This window comes from Rhamphochromis longiceps, linkage group LG13 (genome assembly GCF_057381845.1).
Source record: "Rhamphochromis longiceps isolate RC_006_pf linkage group LG13, R_longiceps_female_GT1.1, whole genome shotgun sequence".
Classification (NCBI taxonomy): Eukaryota; Metazoa; Chordata; class Actinopteri; order Cichliformes; family Cichlidae; genus Rhamphochromis; species Rhamphochromis longiceps.
This window is the reverse complement of record NC_140569.1, coordinates 2846315-2872102: the sequence shown is the minus strand read 5'-3', so window position 1 is coordinate 2872102 and position 25788 is coordinate 2846315. Positions and strand designations below refer to the sequence as shown.

General features: G+C 45.5%; 2 protein-coding genes across 4 annotated transcripts in view; both read left to right on the top strand.

Annotated features, from left to right (window-relative positions):
- Positions 1–4565: 4565 nt before the first annotated feature.
- Positions 4566–11305, top strand: LOC146655171 (acylphosphatase-2-like). 2 transcript variants are annotated; one of them, XM_085427579.1, is made up of 4 exons: positions 4566–4814; positions 5103–5119; positions 5899–6008; positions 10675–11305. In XM_085427579.1, the coding sequence occupies exons 1-4, from the start codon at positions 4751–4753 to the stop codon at positions 10787–10789; spliced, it is 306 nt and encodes a 101-aa protein (XP_085283705.1). In that variant the 5' UTR covers positions 4566–4750; the 3' UTR covers positions 10790–11305. The 2 variants fall into 2 exon arrangements, with proteins under 2 accessions (XP_085283705.1, XP_085283704.1); XM_085427578.1 differs by having other exon boundaries at positions 4628–4810; positions 10675–11302.
- Positions 11306–16654: 5349 nt separating this feature from the next.
- The window catches only part of LOC146655170 (spectrin beta chain, non-erythrocytic 1), a 101245-nt gene continuing 92111 nt past the window's right edge, over positions 16655–25788 (top strand). The window contains exon 1 of one of the 2 annotated variants that reach the window (XM_085428154.1): positions 16655–16808. The gene's annotated coding sequence lies outside the window, so the exon portion shown is untranslated. The remainder of the gene's footprint in view (positions 16809–25788) is intronic. The other variant, XM_085428155.1, reaches the window with a different exon arrangement.

The following is a 25788-nucleotide window of genomic DNA, read 5'->3' as shown; positions in this document are numbered from 1 at the left end:
CGTCATGTTGCCATGGCAACTTTATTAAACACATATGCAGTTATCATTAAATTAGTTGTGGTGTAATTTTAGGTAAAAGAAAGCGGACAAATCTCCACCATCTTTATGGTCGTCGGACCGTCTCCTAACTTAGAGGATGAGTTTCATTCAGTGTTTGTAAAGCTTTCTCTGAGTGTCTGAGCGATTTCCTCCTTTTAAATGCCCGGTCGCGGCAGATGGCCCCGCCCCTCCCTGAGCCTGGTTCTGCTGGAGGTTTCTTCCTGTTAAAAGGGAGTTTTTCCTTCCCACTGTCACCAAAGTGCTTGCTCATAGGGGGTCATATGATTGTTGTGTTTTTCTCTGTATGTATTACTGTAGGGTCTACTGTACAGTATAAAGCACCTTGAGGCGACTGTTGTTGCGATTTGGCGCTGTGTAAATAAAATTGAATTGAATTTTGTATTTGTCCAGTTCCCGCTCATAAACTTGGAAATTAGTGCCAGGGTGTTCACTCTGGTTAAGAGGGACAGCGTTCGATCTTTGCTCTGATAACTCACGACTTTGATGAGGATCTGATGCAAACATCTTGTTTATCTGGCACCACAGGACACCTTCAGCACCTGTGGACTCCTCGCCCTGATGGTTTTAGCAGCAGGCGTGGGACAAACCCACTACCAGGTGCCCAGTTTGAATGTCGTAGCTGATGGCTGTGTACAATAATTATGAATATAAGACAACATATGTTCTATTTTATTTATTGAATTTTTGTTAAGCATTTAAAATCAAACACGTGAGCTCGATGAATGTAACATACAGTATGAAATGTAGGTCCTGTAAGTTTAAAGCTCTGAGTCACAACGAATCAGAAAGACTTCACCAGCTTTCACGAGTGTGTGTGTGTGTGTGTGTGTGTGTGTGTGTGTGTGTGTGTGTGTGTGTGCGTGTGTGTGTGTGTGTGTGTGTGTGTGTGCGTGTGTGTGTGTGTGCGTGTGTGTGTGTGTGTGTGTGTGTGCGTGTGTGTGTGCGTGTGTGTGTGTGTGTGTGCGTGTGTGCGTGTGTGTGTGTGTGTGTGCGTGTGTGTGTGTGTGTGTGTGTGTGCGTGCGTGTGTGTGTGTGTGTACTGGATGACATTACTAAAAAGAGTCGACATGTTACACAGCAGTGGAGGTTTTAAACCCTCCAGCGTCACACACACAAACTCACACACACTCGCAGGCTCTCAGCTTGGCTCTGTGCCCATATGCATGACAAGACCTCTGGGACCCCCTAAGCACACACACACACACACACACACACACACACACACACCACCACCACCACCACCACCGCTCCCATCCCCATCTAACTCGGCAGCCCAGTGCCTAATAGCGCCCAACATCTTCTCCTGTGTGTGTGTGTGTGACTGTGTGTGTGCGTTCATGTGTGTGTGACTGTGTGTGTGTGCATGTGTGTGTGCATGTGTGTGTGCGTGCATGCGTGCATGTGTGCACACGGCTGTGGCAGAAAGAACACTGCGACCTAAAAACCCAGCTCACTGAGAGCGACTGCACGCCGAACAGAAGGCTCATCCAAGTGTAAACACACACAGAGTACAGACCAGCGTGAACACACACACACACACAAACACACACAAGGCAAGTGGACACATGCAGTTAGTCTCACACACACAGCAGATGCAGACAAATTAACACACAAACTGTCGCACTCAAAGAGAACAATGGTGCTGTACACACACACACTCCTCACACACTGTGTGTGTGAGGAGTGTGTGTGTCCAGTGTCCTCTTTCAGCCTGACAAATCTTTACTTTTCCAGAAACAAGAAATTCAGATCATGTGATGACCACTGAAGCGTCTCCATGACGACCGGGGGAAGCCATGCTTCCTCTCAGACTGAGTTACTCAGAGTTGCGTTGCTGACATCTTGTGTTGCACGAGTGTACGTGAATCCAGACACACATTTATAATCTGAACGACTCTCAGCTTCTAAAAATGAGGCGGGCGCCTGTGGGAGCATTTAAGGTGGTATTTCTGTTTATTCTGAGACCTTAAAAGTGATTTCAGAGAAAGTGATCAGAGACCAAATGAACACGGAGAGACCATGTGGAACAATGACCGCTCTTCTGTGATGACCTGTGATCAGAATCCCAGCAGTGATGGGAGTTAGGACCAGACCCCGAGTCTAGATGGTGGTGTTGAAGATGAAGACGGAGGCTTGGATGGAGCTCTGAGTGACCAGGGTGAGCTGAAGATGAGTAAAGAGAGACAGTCGATCAGACAATAATACTAACGACTTATTTAATCATGTATTTATTTCCCCTTTAAAGTGTATCATTATCCTGAGAGTGAAATATAAAAAGTCAGGTCAAGTATCACAAAGCTTTTGTCCAAAAGAGTGGCAGCAGCACCCGAGAGCCTCGCCGCTGCACGCAGACGGCATCCTTTAAAAACGGTGCCGGTTACGGTTTGAGACCAGACACGGCCTGGCTGCGCTACAGACGCCGCCGGGCTGCACGGAGCGCGCTCAGTGTGGTCGTGTACAGTAAATATTTTTACAGCACAGATCATGTTGGCTTCATGTCAGAGTCCTCAGCTGTCAGCACAACACCGGCCCCTGGCAGGGAGAGCGACGAAGAGCAGCGAGAGAGCCAGAAAACCCCGAGCACAGGAATGCATCTGTTATCACAGCGTTCAAACACTGCAGTCAGAATCACTGCTTTACACGTTTGAAATGAAAGATCATTCAAATATTACACAAAAGAATGAAATAAAAAATGTGTTTAACATCAAATGTAACACTTTTAAACACAGTTTTATCATCACTGTTTGTTTTATTTAGAAATGTATAGAAATCATAAAGAGGATTATAATGAAAGGTGATTATGAACCATAATATCTGCAGAAAGTCCTCAATTAAGTAAAGTGCTGCTAAATGTGCGCAGAGCTGGCACAGCAGAAACGAGAATCCATTTCCTCTTTACATATTTCTACGTTAATGTCACTGTTAAAGCTTTTTATGTCATTCCAGACGTTTTATTCTTCACTTTCTTTATTTTCAACATCAACTGAAAACCACAAATACTGAAATACAGCAAAATCCTGCTCCTCACATACAAGGTCTTAAATAATCAGGCCCCATCTTATCTTAATGACCTTGTAGTACCATATCACCCTATTAGAGCACTTCGCTCTCGCTCTGCAGGCCTACTTGTTGTTCCTAGAGTATTTAAAAGTAGAATGGGAGGCAGAGCCTTCAGTTTTCAGGCCCCTCTTCTGTGGAACCAGCTTCCAGTTTGGATTCAGGAGACAGACACTATCTCTGCCCCCTATGAGCAGCACTTTGGTGACAGTGGGAAGGAAAAACTCCCTTTTAACAGGAAGAAACCTCCGGCAGAACCAGGCTCAGGGAGGGGCGGGGCCATCTGCTGTGATTGGTTGGGGTGAGAGAAGGAAGACAGGATAACGACTGTTTGCCGCGAACACTCGTTAAATTAATGAGATGTAAATGTTAGTGTTAAACTGCTAGAGTTTCATCTTTGTCTGACATAAATCTGTATTTTAGGGGGTTAAAGGTCATGTGTAGGATGATGACCTCTGCGTTCCCCTGATGATGTCCGAGGTCGCGAGCTGACTGTGTGTGCGTACTGTTCCATCGGTCTTTGTAGGAACACTGATGTGAGGACTTTTTGGACAGTAAGGACACGTTTGCGTTGGTTGTGAGAGAATCAGAATGCATCATGTCAGCGAGTGTCAAGACAAGCGCACACATGTGTGTGTTGTGTGTTGTGCCGTGCTCTTTGCACTGGATGTGCCGGCACATTCGGACCCCCTGGCTCCAGTTGGGATCAGCGTCCTTCAGGAGCAGGACTGACGAGCTGCTGTTTTCTATGAATGTGAGTCTGAACTGACTCACATTCCTAAACTGGATTTTTGCTGCTTAAATGCTTAAATGTGATGTCAGATCTCTTTCTCTGTCCTCACTGGCAAAATGCAGAAGCCAGTTGACATGTTGACCCTTCCACTGGGGTTACTGGTGTAGTAACATCCACCAGCGCCCTGTTTTCATCTCTTGCCCACCGATGCCGTCTTGTTCCAGTAGCCCACTTCTCATCAGGGCGTCCTGGTTCCTCAACACCTGACACAGACCTCGGGCAACGTCTGAGCTGGTATGGCTTCATATTTATGTCTCTCGCTGATGTCCGAGGTGGGCTTGGTTAGCGTGGAGGGTCTAGCCTATTGGGAGTCAAACCTACGACTCCCGTTCCAAAGGTGTGTAGACCAAGAAAGGACTTGGTCTGAATAGAGTCTGTGTGTGAGTGTCCTGAGTGATGAGGGTTACTGAGACCGTGGCTCAGATTGGTGAGGTGCGTGGGCAGGGGTGAGATGTGGGGGGATAGTGGTTGTTAACAGTCCATTATGGCGATGGCCTCCAGGGGTGGGAGAGGCCAGTGACGTTCAGAGTGGAGTTAATGACCCTCTGTGCAGCCTTCATCTTCTCAGTCGTGTCCCCTAAGTACCAAACACCAGGCAGGTGTTGTCACTGCTGATTTCAAAGGATCTGATCAGTTTACAGGAGGACACCTGCCCATCATTACTGTTTGTAGTTTTTAATGGACTACATGTTCCATGAGCTCCTCAGCTGGTGGTGAGATTTTCCTTTAAAAAGCTCAGGAGGACGACATGACCATGTGGTGAGGAGGCGGACGGAGACGCTGCAGAGCTCTTCTGTTAAAGGGACATTTCTGAGCTCGAGTCTCTCAGGATGTCTGCTGATGACTCAGCCGGAAGCAATCTGGTGTCGGTGGACTTTGAAATCTTCGGTCACGTCCAGGGTCTGTATGTTTAACTCCCTTTTCTTCCTCTGCTTCTTAGACCTGTTGGCCTCTGAGAGCCTGTAAAACGATCCACTGCTGCTTAATTTAGGAACAAGCTGGGCTGGCCTCACTTTCACTTCTTAGAGCCTCATGAATGCCACCAACTTCACAAAAGCCCAAACAGACCACCTCTGTTAGGCTGTGTAAACAAGAAAATGCACAAAACACAAATGTGACTTTTGGAAACAAGCTATTAAAAAATAGCAGCTACTAATTCAGACTTTCTTTTCTCTCCTTCTTACTTTGACAGGCGTCTGCTTCCGAATGGTGAGTTTTCCTTTGAGCTCTCTTTTTGCTGCGATCACCTCCTGCTGCTTCCAAAAACCAAATCCCATCCTCACCAAACCCACAGCTCAGTTCGAGGCTCAGTCTGCACAGAAACGTAGCTTTTTCTATGCATCTTGGCCTTTTGCACACATGTAAACGGTGTCTCGATCATCCAGGTAAGGAAATCCCAGCAAGCTGATTCTGTTCATCTGGACGTTTTCAGTGGGAGAAGCATTACGTCATCATACAGGTGACTTCTTCAGTCTCAGCTGACTGCAGGTGTCCAGCCTTACGTTTGCACAGTAACTGAAAGCAGTCCGCTGACTAACAAGCGGCTGTGAGGTCAGTTTTTTCACCATAAATATGCTGTCGTGACCATTGATCCATGACCGTGACACTTCGCATATTAATTTACACAACTGGCGACACGATCAGGTGTGGATTTCACAAAACTCATCAGGCTACAGTGGGGGGAAAAAATCCCAGTGAAAGCATTGAAATAAAACAACCTGCTTTAGCTCCTCCCCCTTTATGTCAACTCTAACCAGCTGTTTTTATTGGCTGCCCCTTCTTTATGACTAAAAGCATGCTGCATATCGTTCCTCTGTGGAGATAAACCAATAAACTAGAAGGATTATCCAACACACAAAACAGACATTAAGTATATACAATTTTTTTAATACATTATTTTATTGACTTAATGTTTTTATGTCCCACATCAATCTTTGTTTAACATCCAGGTTGAAGGATTTTATTAACTCCTTTCTTCCCGTCACCAGTACACAGAGAAGGAGGGTCTGCGGCTCGGGCTGGTCGGCTGGGTGAAGAACACCTACAAAGGGACGGTGGTGGGACAGGTGCAGGGTCCGGCTGACATGGTGGAGGAGATGTGAGTGCACACTGACACGCCACAGCAGGCTGGTGCAACTCTCACTGCAAAGTGCTGCGGTGATACTCTTTTTCAGCCACTAGATGGCGACCTTTGCCTTCACAACACAACGGTTACCTGCTTCAGGTCTGTTCTGTCGCGGCAGCAGATCTGCAGGCACCGACGCTTTGGTTCAGGAGATTTATGAGCAGTTTAAAGAGTTCTTGTTCTCATGCAGGTGAATTGTTAAATATTAAATACTTGCGACCACACTGCGGGTTCTTCAAGCAGAGCTACAGGATTTATATCTGCTCCCTTTGGTGATGTTTCTGCCTTTGTTTTTCCAGTTGAACACTAGAAACTCTGAGTTCCCAGCTGTCAGTGAATGCAGCGTAATGGTATCAGATCTGGAACTGAAGCCGGGCTCAGTTTGTTTTGAACGTCCCATCCTGTCCGGGGGGAGTGATGTCACTGGGTGGGGACGTCCGATTTAGATGACATCACCACCTCAAGGGATCTGCTGATGCTCCTTGACATCACACACACACACACACACACACACACACGCTCCTTGCAGGGCCAGGCGGGCGGGGTCCCCAGAGGAAGAAATGGCACAAAAACAGATTTCATTTCAAGCTTCAGCATAAATTTTAGGAGCTGGACGCTTCAGTCTGAACACAGAAGCAACTGCAGGCATTAAATGTGTTTACAGGCTGGTTACACACATGAGGAACTGTGATTGGCTGTATTACAACAAAAGCACATCTAACAGTCAATAAGACTGTAAAGGGTCAGGGTTAATACAGTTCACACACACACAGCTTCTCTCCGTTGTATATCGACTATTATTTCCATGTTAACACACTTGCTTTCACGTCCTTCCTGTCGACTCCACTTTCACCACGACCTCACTTCCTGCCAGGCCTGTGAAACGGGATCCAGCTGTTCCTCCAGGCGTGCAGGAGGAACAGGAGGGAAATAAGGAAAGATGAGGAAAGGAGAGCAATGCAAATGTTAGGCTGTGTGGAGTATGGAGAGCGAAGGCTGGCGGTGGGAGGTGAAGCAGTGGGTGGTTTCTATTTATTCCTCTGGGAGCAGAAAAATTTCCAGAGCCGAGCTGATGAAAGTGAAGGAATGGAAACAAAGAGAGAGGCGGGAAAATCCTGACGTTAAACTACAAACGCTTTGCAGTTTGCTGAATTAAAACACTGGATATCAGCGTTAGTTGTGGGAAATATGGGATTTAATCCAAATGAATGGAAAATTTATGTGTAATCAAAATATGTTGCTGGGGCAAATGTGGCACTGATTTAAAGGAGCAAACCCGCGGCTCCCACCCACATGTTGGCTGTTACTGTAGAAAGTATGTCTTAGTTTAGCTTGTGGAGTGTGTGTCGGGGTGTGTGTCCTGGGAGCCAGGAGCTTGGTGGTGTTTGTGGACACTGGAAAGTCTGCTCCACGTTTTTCCACATAGAAATTCCTCAAACTGTTAGAAGTGACCAAGAGAGCCGGGAAGGTGTCGTATCTTAAGTTGGCAATAAAAAGTTTAATTACACGAGAGGAGCTGCCTAACGCGCAACCACAGACCCAACAGTGGGGAAAAGCAGCCTGAGCTTCAGCCTGAGGTTACAGCACGTTCACGGAGCTCATTATCAGAAACTTCCACTGTAACAGATGTTTGACAGGAAATAAGGAAAAGCAGAATAGACCCACATTAGGGAGTCATTCGTTGTATTCAAGGCTACCTGTCGTTAGAAAAATACATTTAACTTATAGGCGCTGTAAAACCCTTCCAGGTCTCCTTACATTGGTTATAATCAGGTCGATGAACATGTTGTGGTTTTGTCACAAACCTGTAAAGAGAGTTATTTGGCTCGGATCAGCAACAGTGTGTGCTGCTGACTTCCTGTTAGCATTGTGTGGAATATACCGTACATGAGGACAAGGTCACTGTAGCCAACATAAACTAAAGACCAAACCTAGACGATGAAACAGATCTGGGGTCACTGAAGCAGAAGTGATAATATTTGTGTCATTTCAAAAACAATCAAATAAAAGAGCGCATGCAGGTGAGTGCGGTCGCAGCAACGATGCTCTGGCAGAGAAGAGTTGCAGCTTCCACACAGCTGATTAACAGGCCAGTGCAGGACAGCTCAAAGGGAGAAACTCCACCCAGGGGCGGAGCAGCAGAAAGGACTACACCTGCGACTCCACTTGAGGCTTCACCACAAGGAAAATGTTTAAAGAAAAACCTGATGTCAGCCAGACGCCGCACCACGTCGTGTGCCGCTTCTTCTCCAGTTTTCAGTCTTGAGTTCTAACTTCCTGTCTCTTCCTCCTGCACGTCTGCCTCTCCATGTTTCGTTATTGCTTCTCACGTCTGATTTCAGGAATCATTTATCTCTCGTGTGTAGCCGTACCTGCCCTCCTGGCTCATGTTCTGTGATTATTATCACCTGTGCCTTGGTTTCCCAGCTGTGTCCACTTCCCCTGATTGCTCCTGTGTACATGCAGCGCTGTCATCCCCTCATCGCTGGTCATCGTGTTCTTGCATCACGGGATTAGTTTTCCTTTTACCTCCATCTTCTTGCAAGTTGGGTCCTAATTCAACACTTCATGGCATTAATGATTATAATAATGATTAGATTTTGGGGGGAGAAACACAACTTAATGGAACCATTTTTAGTCTCTCCGTGTGGTAAACTGCAGCACAGCTGGCTGCACAGCTGGTCTGATGAGGCTTTGTGTATTTGCATATCAAGATTGAGGACGTCTGATGAGTGTGAGTCAAACACCTTCACTATGTTACCTGTTAGAGAGATCACAGATCCCCGACAAACACCAAGACCTAAACTAACAGTGAAAGTGATAAAAAATAAACTTAGAGTAAAAGCTAAACTGTAATAACTCGCTGCATGAGACCTTTGGGTGGTCGTGCACAGGGTCAGTGCTGACAGAAACGATGCACTTATGATGTAATAACTGGAAATATCTTGCTTAGGGCGGAGCTTTTGACATAGATGGAGTCCTCGCGAGTGTCGAAGTGCAGCTGTGCATGAGCGGATCAGAGAGAAATGGCAGCAGATTAGAAACCAGCAAACATCCAGCTGCTGGAGAATTAGTGTTAAGCTGTGTGTGTGTGTGTGTGTGTGTGTGTGTGTGTGTGTGTGTGTGTGTGTGTGTGTGTGTGTGTGTGGACAGTAGAGTAGTGGGTCATGGAGCAGATCGGTCCACTGTAGACAGAGTTTGGCAATAAAGCAAAACTAGGACAGCCACTCTCTCTCTCTCTCTCCCCATCCCCACTCTTGTTCTCATGCTCGCTCGCCCGCTCTCTTTGGCCCGCCTTCAGTCGGTGCAGCTACATGGACGTGACCCTGATCCCCTGCAATCTCCTCTAATCTACACACGCCTGCACTCGACCAAACGCTCAGAGAGCTGCTGCACAGCAAACTCCCAGCGTTATGTAAAACCAGAGGAATGTTTTTATTTACCCATCATGCCTTTGGTCGTCCAGATGCAGGCCTGACCCCCAGTCGGCTGGTGGGGCCTTCTTTTCTGGTTTTGAACGTTTATGTCCCTCGAGCAGTGAGGTCAGGAACATCGGTTTCAGGACTCTGCATTTTGAACTCACAACTTTATGGTTTTGGCCGTCAGCATGTTGGTGTTTGGAGCCGGACGTGACCGTATTTGGACGAGAGGTTGGCGTGCTAAGTTACCAGCTAAGAGTAGCTGCAGTAGTTACCAGGTGCCATCCATAGACTGTATATAGGAGCATCACACAGACACTGAAGTCAGCCAATCAGTGCTCAGTAAGAACCAAATAAAATCCTAAAACTTCACTCAGCAAAACCAGAGCTCAGCCTTCTCGGACGGTCGGTTAGTGCAGTGAACCTAACAGCAGCTCTGAAAGGCAGACAGTTTTACTTTATTATTTATTTATTTATTTATTTATTTATTGTCATTGTCAAGAACAATGAAATTGCGTTTGGGGCTTCCATACAACCCAAAAAAAAGAAGAAAATAATAAATACCCCTTAAAACCCAAGTGTACATATTACATCAGAGTCTGTGGTGATTAAAAGCAACTGGATCCACGACTAGTTCCAGTTTTTACTGGACTTGAATGAAGAGCTTTCTGTGGACCGACTGAACTCTGGCAGCAAGTCACCATCAGCTGCCGTCTCTGTGAAAGCCATTCCATATCTGCCTGTAGGACACGCTGTAGAAGCTGCTGTAAGCAGCTCACAGTTGCTCTGCAAGCCACTTTGCAGCCCAACTCCACCCCAGTTCTTCCTCTTCTTGTTTTTTTCTCACTGAATCGCCATGATGCCTTTTTCTTTCTGGACAGTGGTGTTGATGCTGCTATCAAAGCTCAATATAAGTGTCTGCAGACATAAATAATCTTTTATTGGTTGATGCAGGTCTCAACCAGACTGATCCTGAAGGAAATGTAAAAATGTCACGAACCTCAGGGAATCTTTGGCAAGTTTAAGTAAGAATGTTTGAAATCTTTAGGCAGCAACCACAGAAGAGTCGTCCGTGACCGATGACCCACCACTAAGCTGTGATCATCGGCCGTCACAGTAAAAACAAAAGTCTCTTTTCTGTCTGCAGTGCGTGTAGGACTTAGACCCGTGTACCATAAACCTGAACTGCACTCTCTTCTTTCTCATTGGGTCCTTTACAGGAAGGTGTGGCTGAGCAAAGAAGGAAGTCCCACCAGCCGGATCACCAGAGCCTCCTTCACCAACCAGAGGTCGATCGACAAGCTGGAGCTCTCCGGCTTCAAGACTCGCTTCTGACCAGTGAAGCAAAGATCCTGCAAACAGCTTCTCCACCGTCCCCTGGAAGAGGTCAGAGGTCAACGATGCTCCTACAGATTCAATGAATGAAGACTTTGGACGTCATGAAACCACTGCTGCTGGTTTATTCAGAGGGTGACTGAGAATTTATTTATAGTTTTTAATAAGTTGGATGTTGGCTTTGTGTCTCCATCTGTACAGCAAGCACCTAAAAACACTGGAACCATCAAAGCCTGATTTGTATGAATTAAATATCTTCCATCGTCTTTACTTCTCGATGACGTTCATTATCGACTGTGGCCTCTACATTAAGTTGCGTTGAGCGGTTTCCACACGGGCTAAGATAAAGTTTCAGGCTACGATCGAAGGCCTTTAAACTAAGACGCAAAAGGGTTTGTGAGACGTGTGTTATTAATGGATTTGCATCGTACACCACTGCGTGATGTAAACAAACACGCCCCTGCAGTGATGTCATTACATAACAGCACATCACCTGATACGATTACCTGCCATCTGATCCAATTAAATCACAGCGAGAGGCTCCCGGATCGGCAGCAACAATCCCCTGAGGCAGTGGGAGCCCCAGAGCAGCCGTCACCGCAGCAACGGCCAATCAGAGCCAGCGAGATGTGAAAATAAAAACAGCTGAATGGTCCTTTAAAGGCTGCGTTCATCAGGAAATATCTGCAGTTACAGACGCACACCACGCTGTGCGTGTGTGTGCTTAGAGAGCAAATCTCCATGGATACACTGTTGGACGTGGACGCTTGTTGTCATGCCAACCTGCCCTGAGACCTTACACACAAACACACACAATAAAGACAATTGGAGATTAGAGAGGAGGAGGTGTTCGTGTTTTATGAGGATCTTAATTCTCCTCAGAGCCTGTGCACATGTAAACACTTTGTTAAGCACACCTAGCTACAGTCATGCACATCTCATACACGTTAGAGCAGAGAGCAGAGATGTGGTGCTCAAAAACCCTGAATTCAAAGACGCTGCTGTCATTATGTTTGGTGACCACTGAAAATAAAGATAATTCAGATAAGCATCTGTACTTTTGAGCGTTTCCTGGCCCACATGTGACACGACGGGTTTAACAGGCGTGATGAAGGTACCGTGTCGCCCAGACACACCTGTCATCGACTAACCGTGACTCTGTCAAACACTCAGTGTGAGCTGGTCGAAGACCTTGGCTGTTCACGGCCAGTTTATGCCCCGATGAACGGCAGCACATGCTGAAGTGATGTCAAATCTGCTTTGCACCGTCAGCAGCTCAGAGGAGCTACAGATCCCGAGTTCCTAAAAACAAGTCCTGGACATCAGCAGTGGACTTGAGTCACCTCCCTGTCACGACTGAGACCACAGGCAGATGTCAGGTCCCCGTGGACCTGACATCTGCAGCAGCTGTCCTCCTCCACCCACCTCCAACCTTCTCTCATTCTTCCTGCTACAACAAATAATAACACAGCCGCCCCCACACTCAGTGACGTGCCATGAGAGCGAGAGAGAGAGGGCCAGCCCACCCACACTCTTCAGTCTCTGTGGAAATGCTGGAAAAAATCCACCAGCCTTGACCTGCTCTTCCTCCTCCTCTTCCTCTCCCAGCAACCAGCTTGGCATCCCATAGTGTTCACCATGGAAACGCCACTCTGTCTGCAAAGAGAAAGAAAGAAAAGTCGTCTCCTCGCCTTCTTTCTCTCGTGTATCCTCTCCTCTTCTCCTTTCCTCGGCTTTGTTTATCCATCTTCTCCCTTTAAATCTGCCCAGCACTCAAACTGCCCACACACTCGGTGCTATTCATCACACACACACACACACACACACACACACACACACACACACACACACACACACACACACACCTGAGTGGGTGCTGACAGCCAGCTGTTACTAAGCAACATGTTGAAGTTGAGTGCAACTTTGCAGTGAAAGAAATGCTGACATTTCGCACAAACAGCATCTTCTGTTCTCCTCAGGGAGGCAGGAAACAAACAGCCAATCAGCGACCTAGTTGTGACCATCAGACACGGTTTTACCGTCACGCTGTCGACCAACGACGAGGCACAAACATGTTTTTGCAGCCAGCTGACTCACAGCTTGAAATGAAGTAACTGACTCTGATCTGCAGTTCCTCTGGTGTCCACTGGAGGCATCAGCAGTGAGTCAGTCCCCATAGACTCCCATGTTAAACAGTTCATCTGGATGTAAACGTGAGATAAAAGCAAAGGACGCTTCTTTCTGGGACTGTGAAATTTCTCTAAGAAGTTACTTTTCTCAGTAGATTAAGCTGTGATGTAACTCGTTTCTTTTTCATGGAATTAATCTTGTGTCGCCTGTCCATGATATCACTGATGGAATAAATGAGAGTTTATCCACTCAGATGTAACGACAGGAAGTGAATGAGCAGCAGGCAGAAAACAGGGAGTGACTTCAGAGCTCTGCAGCAGCTGCTGCACGACGGGGAATTACCTCCACGACCTCTGACCTTCTCCTCAAATATGGCTGTGGTCTGTTAGACATTTCTACACGGTGTCTGGTATCTGAGTGATAATCCCACACACACACACACACACACACACACACACACACACACACACACACACACACACACACACACACACACACACAGTGAGCAGCCTGTTGTGTTCATATCTTTGTTAGGGCCAGTTTGAGTTGTAGACCTTGAGACTGCAGGAGTTTAGTGTAGACATCTGTAAACGAGACCAAACACTGTGTGTGCTGCTGCTTGAGGAACCTGTGATGTGGCCTCTCGCTCTATAAACCGATGTGTCAGATGACCACAAAGGCAAAAAACATCTATAAAGAGACACAAAAGATCCACAGATGGATTGAAAATGTGCACAGCGAGGACTGCAGCAGAGGGCTCCAAGGCTCATTTTCTCTGATGTCCACTCCAACGTGAATCCGTCCCAACAGACTCCCAGAAATAAACATGTTTACAGCGTTTCCCACTTCATAACCACTGCACAGGGGTGATTAACCCTGACAGGCAGCTGTAGCTCGTGACTACCTGTTAGACTTTAGCTCAGTTCCTTTAAGTCTCTGAACTGGACGTCTTGTTCTGCAGAAATGAGTAACAAGAAGTTATTTTACTCATTTCTCAAGAGAACTGGAAAAGCTCTGTGTGGATAAATGACAAGCTCCCTGGATAGAGTATCTAAACACTGAAACCCAGGTTTGATCTTTGCTGCTTGCAGCTGTTGGTGGGAGTTTTTCCTCTTGTAAGGCAAGTAGAAACAATGAGATAATTAAGAATCACAAAGAGAAATAGTGTGGTGTCCAAAATGAGTGACACCCACCAAAGAGCCCACTGTAACACACTGAGGATGAGGCATCTTTACTTATTGTCTCGTAATCAGCACAAAACAAACTGTTAGGGATCACGAGTCCCGTCCGGCTTCATGCTTTACTCTCCCAGAGCAGCTTTGCATGACTCAGTCCAAAATCATACGTGTGGAGCTTATTCTACGTTTTAGCTCCTCCCCTTTAAGCTTCCTTTCTTTTGATTGACTGCCCCTCTTAAAAAGAACGTTTGAAAAGCAGGTGGGCGGGGCTTTTATCCCCTCAGATCTAAGAGCAGAAAACACTGTGATGACCTGAGAGTTTCATCAGCCTGAGCTCACTGGGACTTCTGTTACCTGCAGTGGCGTCATCATTAGAAACTATGGTCATGTTTGACGTGAACATCAATCAGTGGAAGAGTTATATGACTTTCATGTTTCCCTTTTAAAGCTCCTCTTTCTGTGTCCTGAGCTCACAGTCACTGAATAAAAAGCTTGAAGTTATCTTTCTCCTGCAGGGTGATTTACAGAGTCAGTGGACAAATGGAGCTCTGATCTAATGATTCATCGAGTGGGAGGTTTATTATGACCAGTGCTGCCAGGACACAGAGCCTGAGGTCTGTTTCTGCTGGACACACAGGGAGGATGTGGGGGGTAGATGATGGAGATAAGATCAGGGTCACCCAGACTGAGCCCAACGGGAGGCTCAGCTGAGTATTTCTAACTGCATCTTTCATATTTTGCTGCTCAGTGATGTTACACCTCCAACTTTTTGCATTTTGGCATCACTCAGTCTCTGCAGACTCTCCCTCCTCTCCCTCCTCCCTGCCTGACTCTCCGCCCCTCACTCTTACTTTGGGAGATAGGGGCGCTTCTTATAAACTCAACCGCAGCACAGACGGGCGGAGACGTTCTGGTGCTGTAACCTGGAGCCTAAACATGCACTGTCACTTTGATGAGGAGGATACAGCCTCCGGAGAACTGCAGGAAAAAGTATCGATAAGTTTTTTTGTCCACTGCAGAGGACGTCATGGTAAATGGTAAATGGCCTGTATTTGTATAGCGCTTTACTCAGTCCCTAAGGACCCCAAAGCACTTCACACTACATTCAGTCACACACACATTCACACACTGGTGATGGCAGCTACGTTGTAGCCACAGCTGCCCTGGGGCGCACTGACATCAGGCTGGTCTCCGAGGACAGTCCTGTTTTTGATTGTAAACACACACAAATTATTATTTTACATCAAAATCTTTTATTATTAATTTAATCTGTCTATGTGTATGCATACAAAGTAACTATACAGTTAATGAAAAATGTAAATGTTTACCAGTGATGGAAGAAAAGACTGAATGTTTTGGTTTTATGATGCAGAAAATGTGTAAAATCAAGTTAAATCCAGTCAAAAAGGCATTAAATGAAAAAACAAATCACAAATTAACTGTTTTAGAAGTCTGAATATTTACACACCGACTGTACAAATTATAACTGATCTGTCGCATAAACATTTGTCATGCAACATGTACCTGAGTTTTGTTTACTGTTTAGTCATATTTTTAACCTATATAAGGCTGTATGGTAATTTGTAATGTATGAGTTACATAAAAGACAATTTGCATACACTGGTGGTAAACTTTTAATGTTTTCTACACCATCTAAAATGATAAATGATAAAAACAGTCTGACACAAATGTTAAAAAAGACAAAAAAAGAGACAAAAATAGTGAAGAAAACAAAAGTATTTTTGAATTCGAGAGGAAAGGATGGAAATTATGTTTCTATTTATGAAGAGTTTTAATGAAACTTTCATTTGTTCCACATTCAGTCACCTGACAACACGAGGTGTGTCGCTTCCATTAAAGACAACAGTTACATTAAAATGATAGCAGCATGGTGGCACAGCGGTTAGCACAAAGGTCCTGGGTTCAAATCCAGCTGTCTGTGAGTGTAACTGGCACATGGGGTGAAATATATATTTTTATTAGTTATCTCAGGGAAACTGAGGAGTCTGAACATTCAAGAAAAGCTTTTTGAACCATATATTTACCTGGCTTTTAAAAATTGTTTTCTATCTTACTTAATACTTAATATATATCTTAAATTAAAAACAAAGCTCAAATAAAATAGATGCAAAAGGAAGCAATATTAAAATTATCCAGTAAAGTCAATCTCAAATTCAACATGGCAGAATAAACAGACAGAAAATGTGTTATTAAATTTGTCTCGCCCCTCCCTGAGCCTGCTTCTGTCGGAGGTTTCTTCCTGTTAAAAGAGAGTTTTTTCTTCCCACTATCGCCAAGTGCCTGCTCACAGGGCCGAGTGTGGTTTTCGGGGGTTACCGTACAGTATAAAGCGCTGTGCGGTTTGATTTGATCGTACATGAACACAGTGAGTGTAGGCGGTGGGGATCTGTCAGTGTAATTACTTTAGTTTGCTTAGTAATATTTATGAGACTGCTGCGGATGACGTTATAATAATCGTCATAAAGCAGGGTCAGTGCCCCGGCGGGGTGTCCCGGTGATTGAACCGAGCGCACCGTGCGCTGCAGTCCCGGCCGGGCTGAAGCGGAGGGCGGGGGGAGGAGGAAGAGGAGGAGGAGGAGGATTGGTGGATTTCAGGACTGTGCTTCTGCGCTCTTCGTGCTCCGAGCTCTCAGCAGCCCGTCCGTCCTTCGCTCCGAGCGGGACTCCACTGCGCTTCCGTCGGTCTCCAGGTGAGTGCAGCCCCGGTCTGCCTCTCTCGGGTTAACCTCCACAGCTGCGGGCTGTTGGTGCAAAGACGAGCCGGGCAGCGACGTCTTCTCCCCGTGTGTCTGTGCGCCCCCCTCCCCCCGCCATGTTCTCCATCGTGGCGTTGAACTTGTGCATGGTGCGCAGGAGCTGCTGCTGCTGGTGGAGGAGGAGGTGGTTGTTGTTTTGGTGAAAGTCTGCAGCTCTCACGGCTCAGTCGGAGCTGATGGAGGGTTTGTTTGTCCCCGCTCTCCTGATGGATGATGATGATGGTGGTGCAGGCGTGGTCGACCTCAGAGCAAACAAACAGCAGGACGTTCCCACAGCTTCTCTGGAGTGACCTTCTCTGTACTCCGTCCCTCTGTCCCGCCCAGCGCCGCTGCTCTCCCCTCACAGCTCATCGTTGCGTCTTAATAATTCAGATGTCTGCAGATATTTCTGCTGTTTCTGTGCAGGAGTGTGACGTGTTTCTAACGTTGCGGGCTTAAATGAAGTTCGGGGACGTGGAGGTGTTTCTGCGTGGACTGCTGCTGTTTGCGCAGACCCTGTTTGAAGCAATTATGTAATCAGATACAGGCCGAGTGCTGCTTTCTCTCCTCCTAATCTTTTCGTTCCCTGATCTGTCCTCACTGCTTCTCCTCACCCTGCTTTCTCCTCCTCCTCCCCTGCTTCTCCTCACCCTTATCTTCATCCTCCCCCACCTATCTCCTCATTTCTCTGATGCAGCAGCTGGGAAACATTTGGCAACTTGTTGACCGGAGCCTTTATAATATCACAGTGAGGTGTGGAGCAGTTGTCAGGCTGCTGCTGCTTTAACAAAGAGCTGCAGTGAAACCAGAGATGGAGATTTGCACCTTTTCAGCCTAAATCTGCTGTTTCAGGGATAAAAATTATTGCTTTTCATACTTTGTTCCCACTGGGAGGCTCAAGGACGCCGCCGTGTTGGCAGTAAAAAGTTAATCTCCAACCCTAAAATCTTTTAAAAGATTCAAACATGAACTAAAAAAAATGTTGAATCACGCAGCCAGAGTTTTCCTTTCTGGCGTGTAAGTAAGATCGTAATCCTCACAGTTAACCGATGCTCGAGGAAAAGCATATTTCACACTGACGTGATTTCCTCCAGTCAGTTCTAGTGCCAACATTTCCCAGATCCCTTCCTCAGCTGGAAAACCTTCCTCTGGAACGCCCTGCTGGGCTTGTGACCCGGCTCTGGATAAGCAAAAGGAAACTGATAGATGTTTGGATGACTTCCACTGAGGATGACCAGTTTTATTTTACTCCCTTTAAAATACCACGGGGGGTGTGGGGATCCTGGAGGACCGCCTATGATCAAAATGTAACATTTAAACCACTTAAAAATCTGACAAGTTTATAGTAAATGTACTTTTTATAAAGACGATTCACCAGAGTATTCTCTCCACGTTTTATATTGTGTTAGACCAGCTTTGCATGAGTGTCAGTTCAGAATAATCCTACTTTATCTTGCACTTAAAGCCATTTTAGCACTGATTTTTCCCTTTACACAAACTCTCCTGATTGGCTGCCTCTTGATTTGAACAGCAGAGGAGGTGGGGCTTCTTTGTCTGGGAGAGCCATATTAGGCATATCCTGTCTCTGTGATGTCACACAGAGCCAAGAATGGGGGGGAAAAAACCCCAAAAAAACGGTGAAACTGAGAGCTTAAGCAGGCTCAGCTCATTATTAGGGACTTTGGTCATGTTTGATATGAACAGGACATGAAGACAAGCAGAGTTCAGCTGTGATGGGAACAGTTAAACAGACTTTTAATGTGAACTAAATTTTTGTAATTTTGCTTTTTTCGTTATGGAAATTTTGCCCATTGTGAAGTTTGAGAAATGTTTCTGCGTATATGATAAAAATCCGCCGGTCTAAGGTTGGTGTACCCTGCTGGGCCGGTCTAGTTTGGGCCGCCTGGCTGGTTTCCAACTAAAAGCCTCATAAGTGAGCGAATAAACAAGCCGATCCCTGATTTTTAACTTTTAAGTGACTGAATTTGTTTCTGTATATTAAGAATCTCTCATTTTTAGCCAGTTTTTGTGATGCTTCTGTTCTGCCTGTGTGCTCGACCCAGACACCACCCTCAGCTCAGACACAGCCCCACAGCTGATCGTGCGCTTTGTGTGAGTGAAAAAGGTAAAAGGTGATGGGAATAGGGCTGCCACGATTAGTCGACTATCAAAATCGTCGACTGATTTAATAGTCGACGCGTCGTTTGAAGGTTTGTGATCCCAAAAGACGCAGGAATAAGTGGCAGGATTTAAGAGTGTAATAACGGACTGAAACAGAAGATGGCAGCACTGCATGTACAAGGATGCCAGCTGCCGTTAAACCCCGAAGAAGAAGAAGCTGTGTCCCAGAATTCATAGCGCAGCCCAGCTCAGTTTCCAACAATGGCGGCAGCTAGTTAGTTTTAATGTTACTCTTATTATTCTTTCTGGGTCACAAAATAAACGTTTAACATATTTTCAGGGAGAATGTAGCTGTGTAAACCTCAAATATCGGCTCAGTTTATCAGGACATCGCATATTTTCAAAAGCGCTCCGACGTTTTCGGAGACGTCTGTTACCCACTAGCTCGATAGCTAGCCGGGGGCTAGGCTCACTAGCGCCGTGAGAACACCGGACTCCCGGCAGATCGTTTTCAACCCCACCGCCGTCTTTCGCTGCTCAGGTTAAACATGATATATGAGTCACTTAGATAACTTGAAAATGTTATTGTTTGGCTTTTTTTTAGTATTTTATTTGTTCCTGAGTAAATCAGTTTGTCTGAGATTAAAGTTATAGTTTTTACACAGCTGAATAAACGTCAAGCAGACAGCTGATTATCAGAAGTGTGAGATGCTCGAGAGTTTACTCCGGTGTCCTTTTATATTTTAGATAGCAAGGAGTTTATTAAACTTCACCGAAACAATCTGCAAATTTCATTAAAATTTAATAAACTATCATCTTGTCTTTATTTTTAGTTAGCACAGACCTGAAACACTTAAAGCTGTAAGCTAATGATAGTTATATAAGAGCAGATGCTGCTGGTGCAATAAGCTGTACTTTTACGTCCAATGGATGATGATCTGATTAGTCGACTATCAAAATAGTCGTTTGTGGCAGCCCTACATGGGATAGAAAGAAAGTGGTGGTGAAAGCAGGTTCTGCCGCGTCCTCGTGGTCAGAGCTCAGGTGGCTCTGAGACCTTTAAATGAAGTGAAGCTGGTAACGAGGGGAAGTCCTCGCTTGGTTTGTTTCTTGGTTCGATCCGTTTGGATGTTTTAACGGTCTGCAGGGACACTTTCAGTGGATCGATGCTCCTGATGGAGATCCGACGATGCTTCTGGGTGCGTTTTGGCTCCTCCGCTGATGCCTCTGAGGCAGTGTGGGCGGCGGTGATGATGTGGGTTTCGGCGTCACGCGGCGGGGGGATCCGAGCTGTAAGTCATCAGCTCTGCTGCAGCGTCCGACTCCCACGCTTCCAGCTCCATCAATATTAAACAGTTGTGTCTTCAGCTCGCTGCGTTGTAGGAGCACAACTGCATAACAGGCGAAGCGAAAACGCTACGAGGTGGCGTCAGCAGAACTTCCTTTAAATGTTTGGCTCAGTCGTATTCATGAATGGAGGCACCGGTGGTGAGTTCAGCAGGTTTGTGTTGACTTTGTCTTTGAATGCACAGCACTTCCTGTTTGTCTTTGCCGTTGTGTCAGAGCGCCGATGTGAGCCCGAGCGGTCTGTGCGTCCTCCTGTTGTCTCTGCTCACCAAACAAAAACCTCTTTTCATGTTTAAGCAAAGGAAACGAAACAGTTTCCAATCCTGGAGCTTTTAGTTTGAGGCCTGGTTTTTGTATTCAAACATTTTCCCGTTTCCTCGACTTGCTGACCTGTGATCGTCTCAGGGTTTTGAACCCGTGCATGATGATGCTGACGTAGACGTTCTGGTTAAATGTGGAAAACTTTGTGTTCATCATCATGAACCAGCAGCTGAGACTGGAGTACACGATGGCTTTAAACATGCCTTTAGATTTGGATCAGACTTTATAAAGTAAACGTCTGTTGGATTCACATTGAACCATAAACTCATAGGAAACTGTCCACAAAAGCATTTCTCACTTCTTAATGTGCACTTTTGATAACTTCACTTAAGCCGCTGTTATTCGTGCGGTCGAACGCGTCCGCCTCAGACCGCCTTTGGTCTGAATCGTCACGTTTTGTGGCCTCCGTCCCTCCTGCTGTCGTTTCTTCTCCGAGCTCCTTCCTGTAAACAGATCCGAGTGTTTCTGTCTTCGTTAGTGCAGAACGGAGTTGACAGAGTGCGTCTCAGACGTCGGGTTGTTTGCATAGCAAGGACAGAGGGACGCCGCTCTGACTTCATTGTCGCCAGATGAAGGAGGAGGAGCCTGCGGTCATGTGATCTGAATCTGAAGCATAAATGCAGGAGAACGAGGTGTTTGGTCAGGATTTTGGTCCTGAGTGGGTGAATGTTTACAGACGGGGATCATTAGGAATCGTGTTTATGGCAGATTATTTGCAGCATGTTTGATCGTCTCCTGCTGTTCAGACGATTTCAGTTTGTTGAATATTTTATGCCGTGTCACTCGTTTCCTCCCAGAGACATTCATAATATCAGAAAAGTCCGATTCATTGAATTCAGGATGTGTTTCTCTGTAAAAAGCTCAGAAATATCAACTCTTTGTATTCAGGAAATATGAAATCTGGCTGATGTTTGGTCTGAATTTTGCCAAAGTCGTTGGCCCTTTAAAAAGAAGTAACGACCTCCATCGCAGGATGTTTCATTCCAAAGATGGCGAGGAAGCGCGTGACGAGATGAAGGAGGTGCGTTTATGGGAAACGTGGAAACGGCACGCACGGCGTCTTTTTAAATGTCGACGTGTTTCTGGGATTGGTCATAAGGTTGATTTGCTGGTTTGGATGTAACGAGGAAACGCAGAGGCCTCCTTCCTGTTCTGCATTACAGCGCCAAACATCAGCAGTGACATGCTGTCCAAAGCTTAGAGTTCAAATCTGCTCTTTGGTTGGTGCAGATCCATGCATCATAAATCTGCCCACATCCTTTAATGCTCAGCTGATCTGCTGTAGTGCAGAGCAGCAGGAGTATCGATGAAACTAGGTTCCTTTAAGAGCAAAGAGGTGAGCTTTATTTTAGGAAACGAGGCCAGTCATCCTTCCTCTCTGTCTTCACCACACTTACCTGTATGCATCCTTTCCTTCTTATCCTTCCTTCTTACCTTGCATTTTTCTGCTTCTCCTTAAGAGCTTAAACTGCACCTTCTTCACTGAAGCAGTGCAGTGTCAGAGATTCACGACTCTGAGGCTTAAACTTGAAGCTGATAGAGTTTCAGATGGGTGTGGAGAAAACTCGATTTTGATGCTGTGAGGAAGGATGCGTGGGAGAGGAGGGAGCTGCATGAAAACCAGGAGGGAGGTGGTCCTGAGGGAGGAGAACGAGGGGGAGGAGAACAGGAGGTGGTGAGGCGAGCGGCGTCAAACGCGACACACCGTGTTTGTGTTCATAGTTAAAGCTAATGCTGCGTGACCTCAGCAGGAAACAAGGCGAGAACAAGTAATCAGATTACTAAAATAAAGTGGACCGAGTTAAAATGAAGTGACGTGATTGGCAGTGGGGATGGGAGTAGGTGATGATGATGAAGGAGGACAGGAATTAAACATACCAGCTGTAAAAACTGAAAGCAGAGGAGAACGAGGAGGGACGCAGGAATGTTCTGGAAAGTGTCCCGCAGATAGGAAGTGGAGCAGTTGGACAGAGGGAGGAGGAGGAGGAGGGTCTGTTTCCCAGCGGCGAAGCTTCAACTAAGTATAGAAAGTCTGTGAGAGCGGCGCTCACCTTCACCACGACGCCGCAGATTTTAAAGCTTGGGTCTAAAAGTCTGGTTTAATTTAGTCGGACGCTTCGGAGCGTTCGCTGTGCTGCACACGGGCGCAGTCTCACCTGCAGACACGGAGCAGGTGGAGGTGGAGCTGCAACACAGAAGTCAGGTGAAGCTGTTTGCATAAAAAAAAAATCAAAGCGTTTAGTTGATGTAAAGTGAGGACTGTGGGTTTATTAGAACGTCTCATTAATGCAAACTTAGAGAAAGATTTATTCAATGTGAAATACTTTAATGTATTTAAATGTGTTTATAAAAACAAAAAAACTGAATAATTCCAGTTTTGATTTAAGAGCATAAAGCGTTGAAAATAAAATGTTTGTGTGCAGCTTTAAAGTTTCAAATCTTTTAGTCAATGTAAAGTAGAGATTTTAAAGTTTTTCAAATGAACGTGTTGAATAAAAGTTCTTAAAATTCAGGTTTTATAATGTTTAACATAAACTGAAAGCTCTTGAATTTTCTATTGAATGTAAAACATCTTTTTAAGATTATGTGCAGTTTAACACTAAGTAAAGCGGGTAATTAAAAGTCTACTAGAAAGTCTACAAAGTCTTTTAAATCCAATTTTCAAACGATGTCGTCTAAGGAAATCTCTTTAAACCGAGCTTGTAGAATTTTTGGAAAACTTTTACTAAAGTGCAACTTTTAAATGCACATTAAACTTTTAAGAATTTACAGAAACTTTATTTTATAATTAAAGCTTTTAGTTTTTAAAATAATGATTGTATTTTAAAAAAAAGTATTTTAAATTTCTTTTTAAGTAAAATCTTGTTCTTAAGTTTAAAGTCTTTATAAAATCTTTACGTGTTGTAAACATTTTAAAGTCTTTCATAGCTTTTAGTTTATTGTTTAAAGATTACTGATAGTAATCTACATGCAACGTCTACGGTTAATGTAACGCTTTGAAAGTGACGTCTTACTAAAGTGACGTCTGCGTAGAGAAATGTTTCGATTTAAAACCTCAGGTTTTAAACTGTTGCCATGTGAATCCTGAGAGCAGGAACAGGAAGTCCTCACAATAACCAGATTCTTTATCTTCACATGACAGATGCAAAAATCATTAACTGAAAACAGACGTTTATATAAGAGCATCTGTAAAGCAGACAGACCCGAGCTTTAGTTTCAGTGCGACGCTCGAGTGTGATCGAACCCGAGCATCAAAGCTGTGATTCCATATTCATATACGGATTTTACTTGTGGGGGTGGGGGGGCTTACATGGAGCAGTCTGACCCCAGCGGGGGTCAAACACACATGAAACTCGGTGTGATGAAAGATGTTTGGATTAAAGCGTCTCTGCCTTCTTCTAATCTCGGTTCGGTTGGTCCTTCACTTCCTCCCGAGGCTCCGGGATTTGTTGGGATCTGAAATGAAGTTTTTAAAAGGTGACAGAAGCCAAAGCTGCTCGGCTCATAAATGTCGAAGTAAATTTCCATCCAAGATTAAAAAGGAAAAACGCACAAGCTGAGATCTCATGAATAAAGTATGTGGAGAGGAGCGTTTATGAAGAGCCTGCGCTGATGTGCAGCAGCAATATTTTCCATTTCTGTGCTTCCAAAAAGCTCGTCAGTTTATTCCTGATAGACGAGGAGACGGAAAAATAAAAGTGCGTAAACGTAAAACATCTGATTTTGAGCTTCTGCTCTGATCTGTCACGCTGCAGTTTCTCTGCCGGCTAATTGGTTTCACAGGCGTCTGATGAGACGGCGGAAAGGTGAGGAGGCGAGCAGCAGAGAGCAGGTTAAAGGACTGACGCCAGCTGCGCTGTCTGCAGAGACCAACGAAGAAGAAAAAGTGGCTACGAACGGGTTTTCAGCCCCGACAGTGTCAGAGTTGCAGAGCTCGTACAAAACCTCAGCACGGCTGAGCGAGCGACAGAGGGGAAATCTGCTCAGCTCGTCCAATCAGAGCACTGCTGAGCACTAGCTTAGTCCGTTAACCTGCAGCGTCGCTTTGAGACGTCGTTTTCATGGCTCACATGGGTGTGAATTAATGCAAGCGAGTGACTTGGCCCAGCACAGGAGAGGGAAAGATCTCACCACGTTAATTATTGGTCATAATAAGTCAAAGCACTGACGCTTTCAAGTTTAAAGGATCGTTTTCATTCCTTAGTGAGAAAATTTAAGGCTAATTTAGTTTTAGTAACAGAGTCACAGATGAGCTGTTTTTGTCTTCGCTGCAGATAAAAGTTGAGCTTTTTATTCATTGTTGGTTTTCCTTTCATGTTAAATGGAGGCTTTTCCCATTTATTCCACTTAAATGCACCTCGGAGAGGAAGAGGAGGAGCAGCTCAGTGCCCTTCATCTTCCTCTCTGGAGCTAAAACATGAGGAAGAGCTGCTCAAAGTTGGTGTAATGAGGAAGACTCTGAAACCACCTCCTGCTTTTGTGTAGCTGCTGTGTTTGAGCTTTCAGGGCCACCGTAGACGTAGCAGAATACAACAGGTTAGTGTTTGAGAGGCTGTGATTAACGTCATGACCATTCATTGTGTGTGTGTGTGTGTGTGTGTGTGTGTGTGTGTGTTCCATGTAACAGTTTGAGACGAAATACCCCCCCCCCCCCCCCCCACACACACACACACACACACACACACACACACACTCATGCATTTTGCACTGACCTTCAGCAGGACTCCATTTAATTTGATTTCCATGTAGCCAAAGGCGTTCCTCTCTCTCTCACACACACACACACACACACACACACACACACACACACACACACACACACACACACACACACACACACACATTCCTATTAAATGAAATGTTCACTGTAAGGCCTCCAGATGTTTTCAGGCTGCACACTAACCTGACATCTGCAGAGTGTGTGTGTGTGTGTGTGTCTCTGAGGTTTGTTGAAGTTGCCGGTTCAAATCCCGGGATGTTCTTGGTGGTGGATGGAGTCTAAGTTGCTCGGCATCATGGGAAATGAGTTTGAGTGGTGTGTAAATGTCTTTTTTGTGGGTGTGTGTAAATATAAACGCTGTGAATGCATCGTGCGCACACCCTGAGGCAGCGCTACGAGGGCGGGGTCGGCCTGCAGACGCCGACA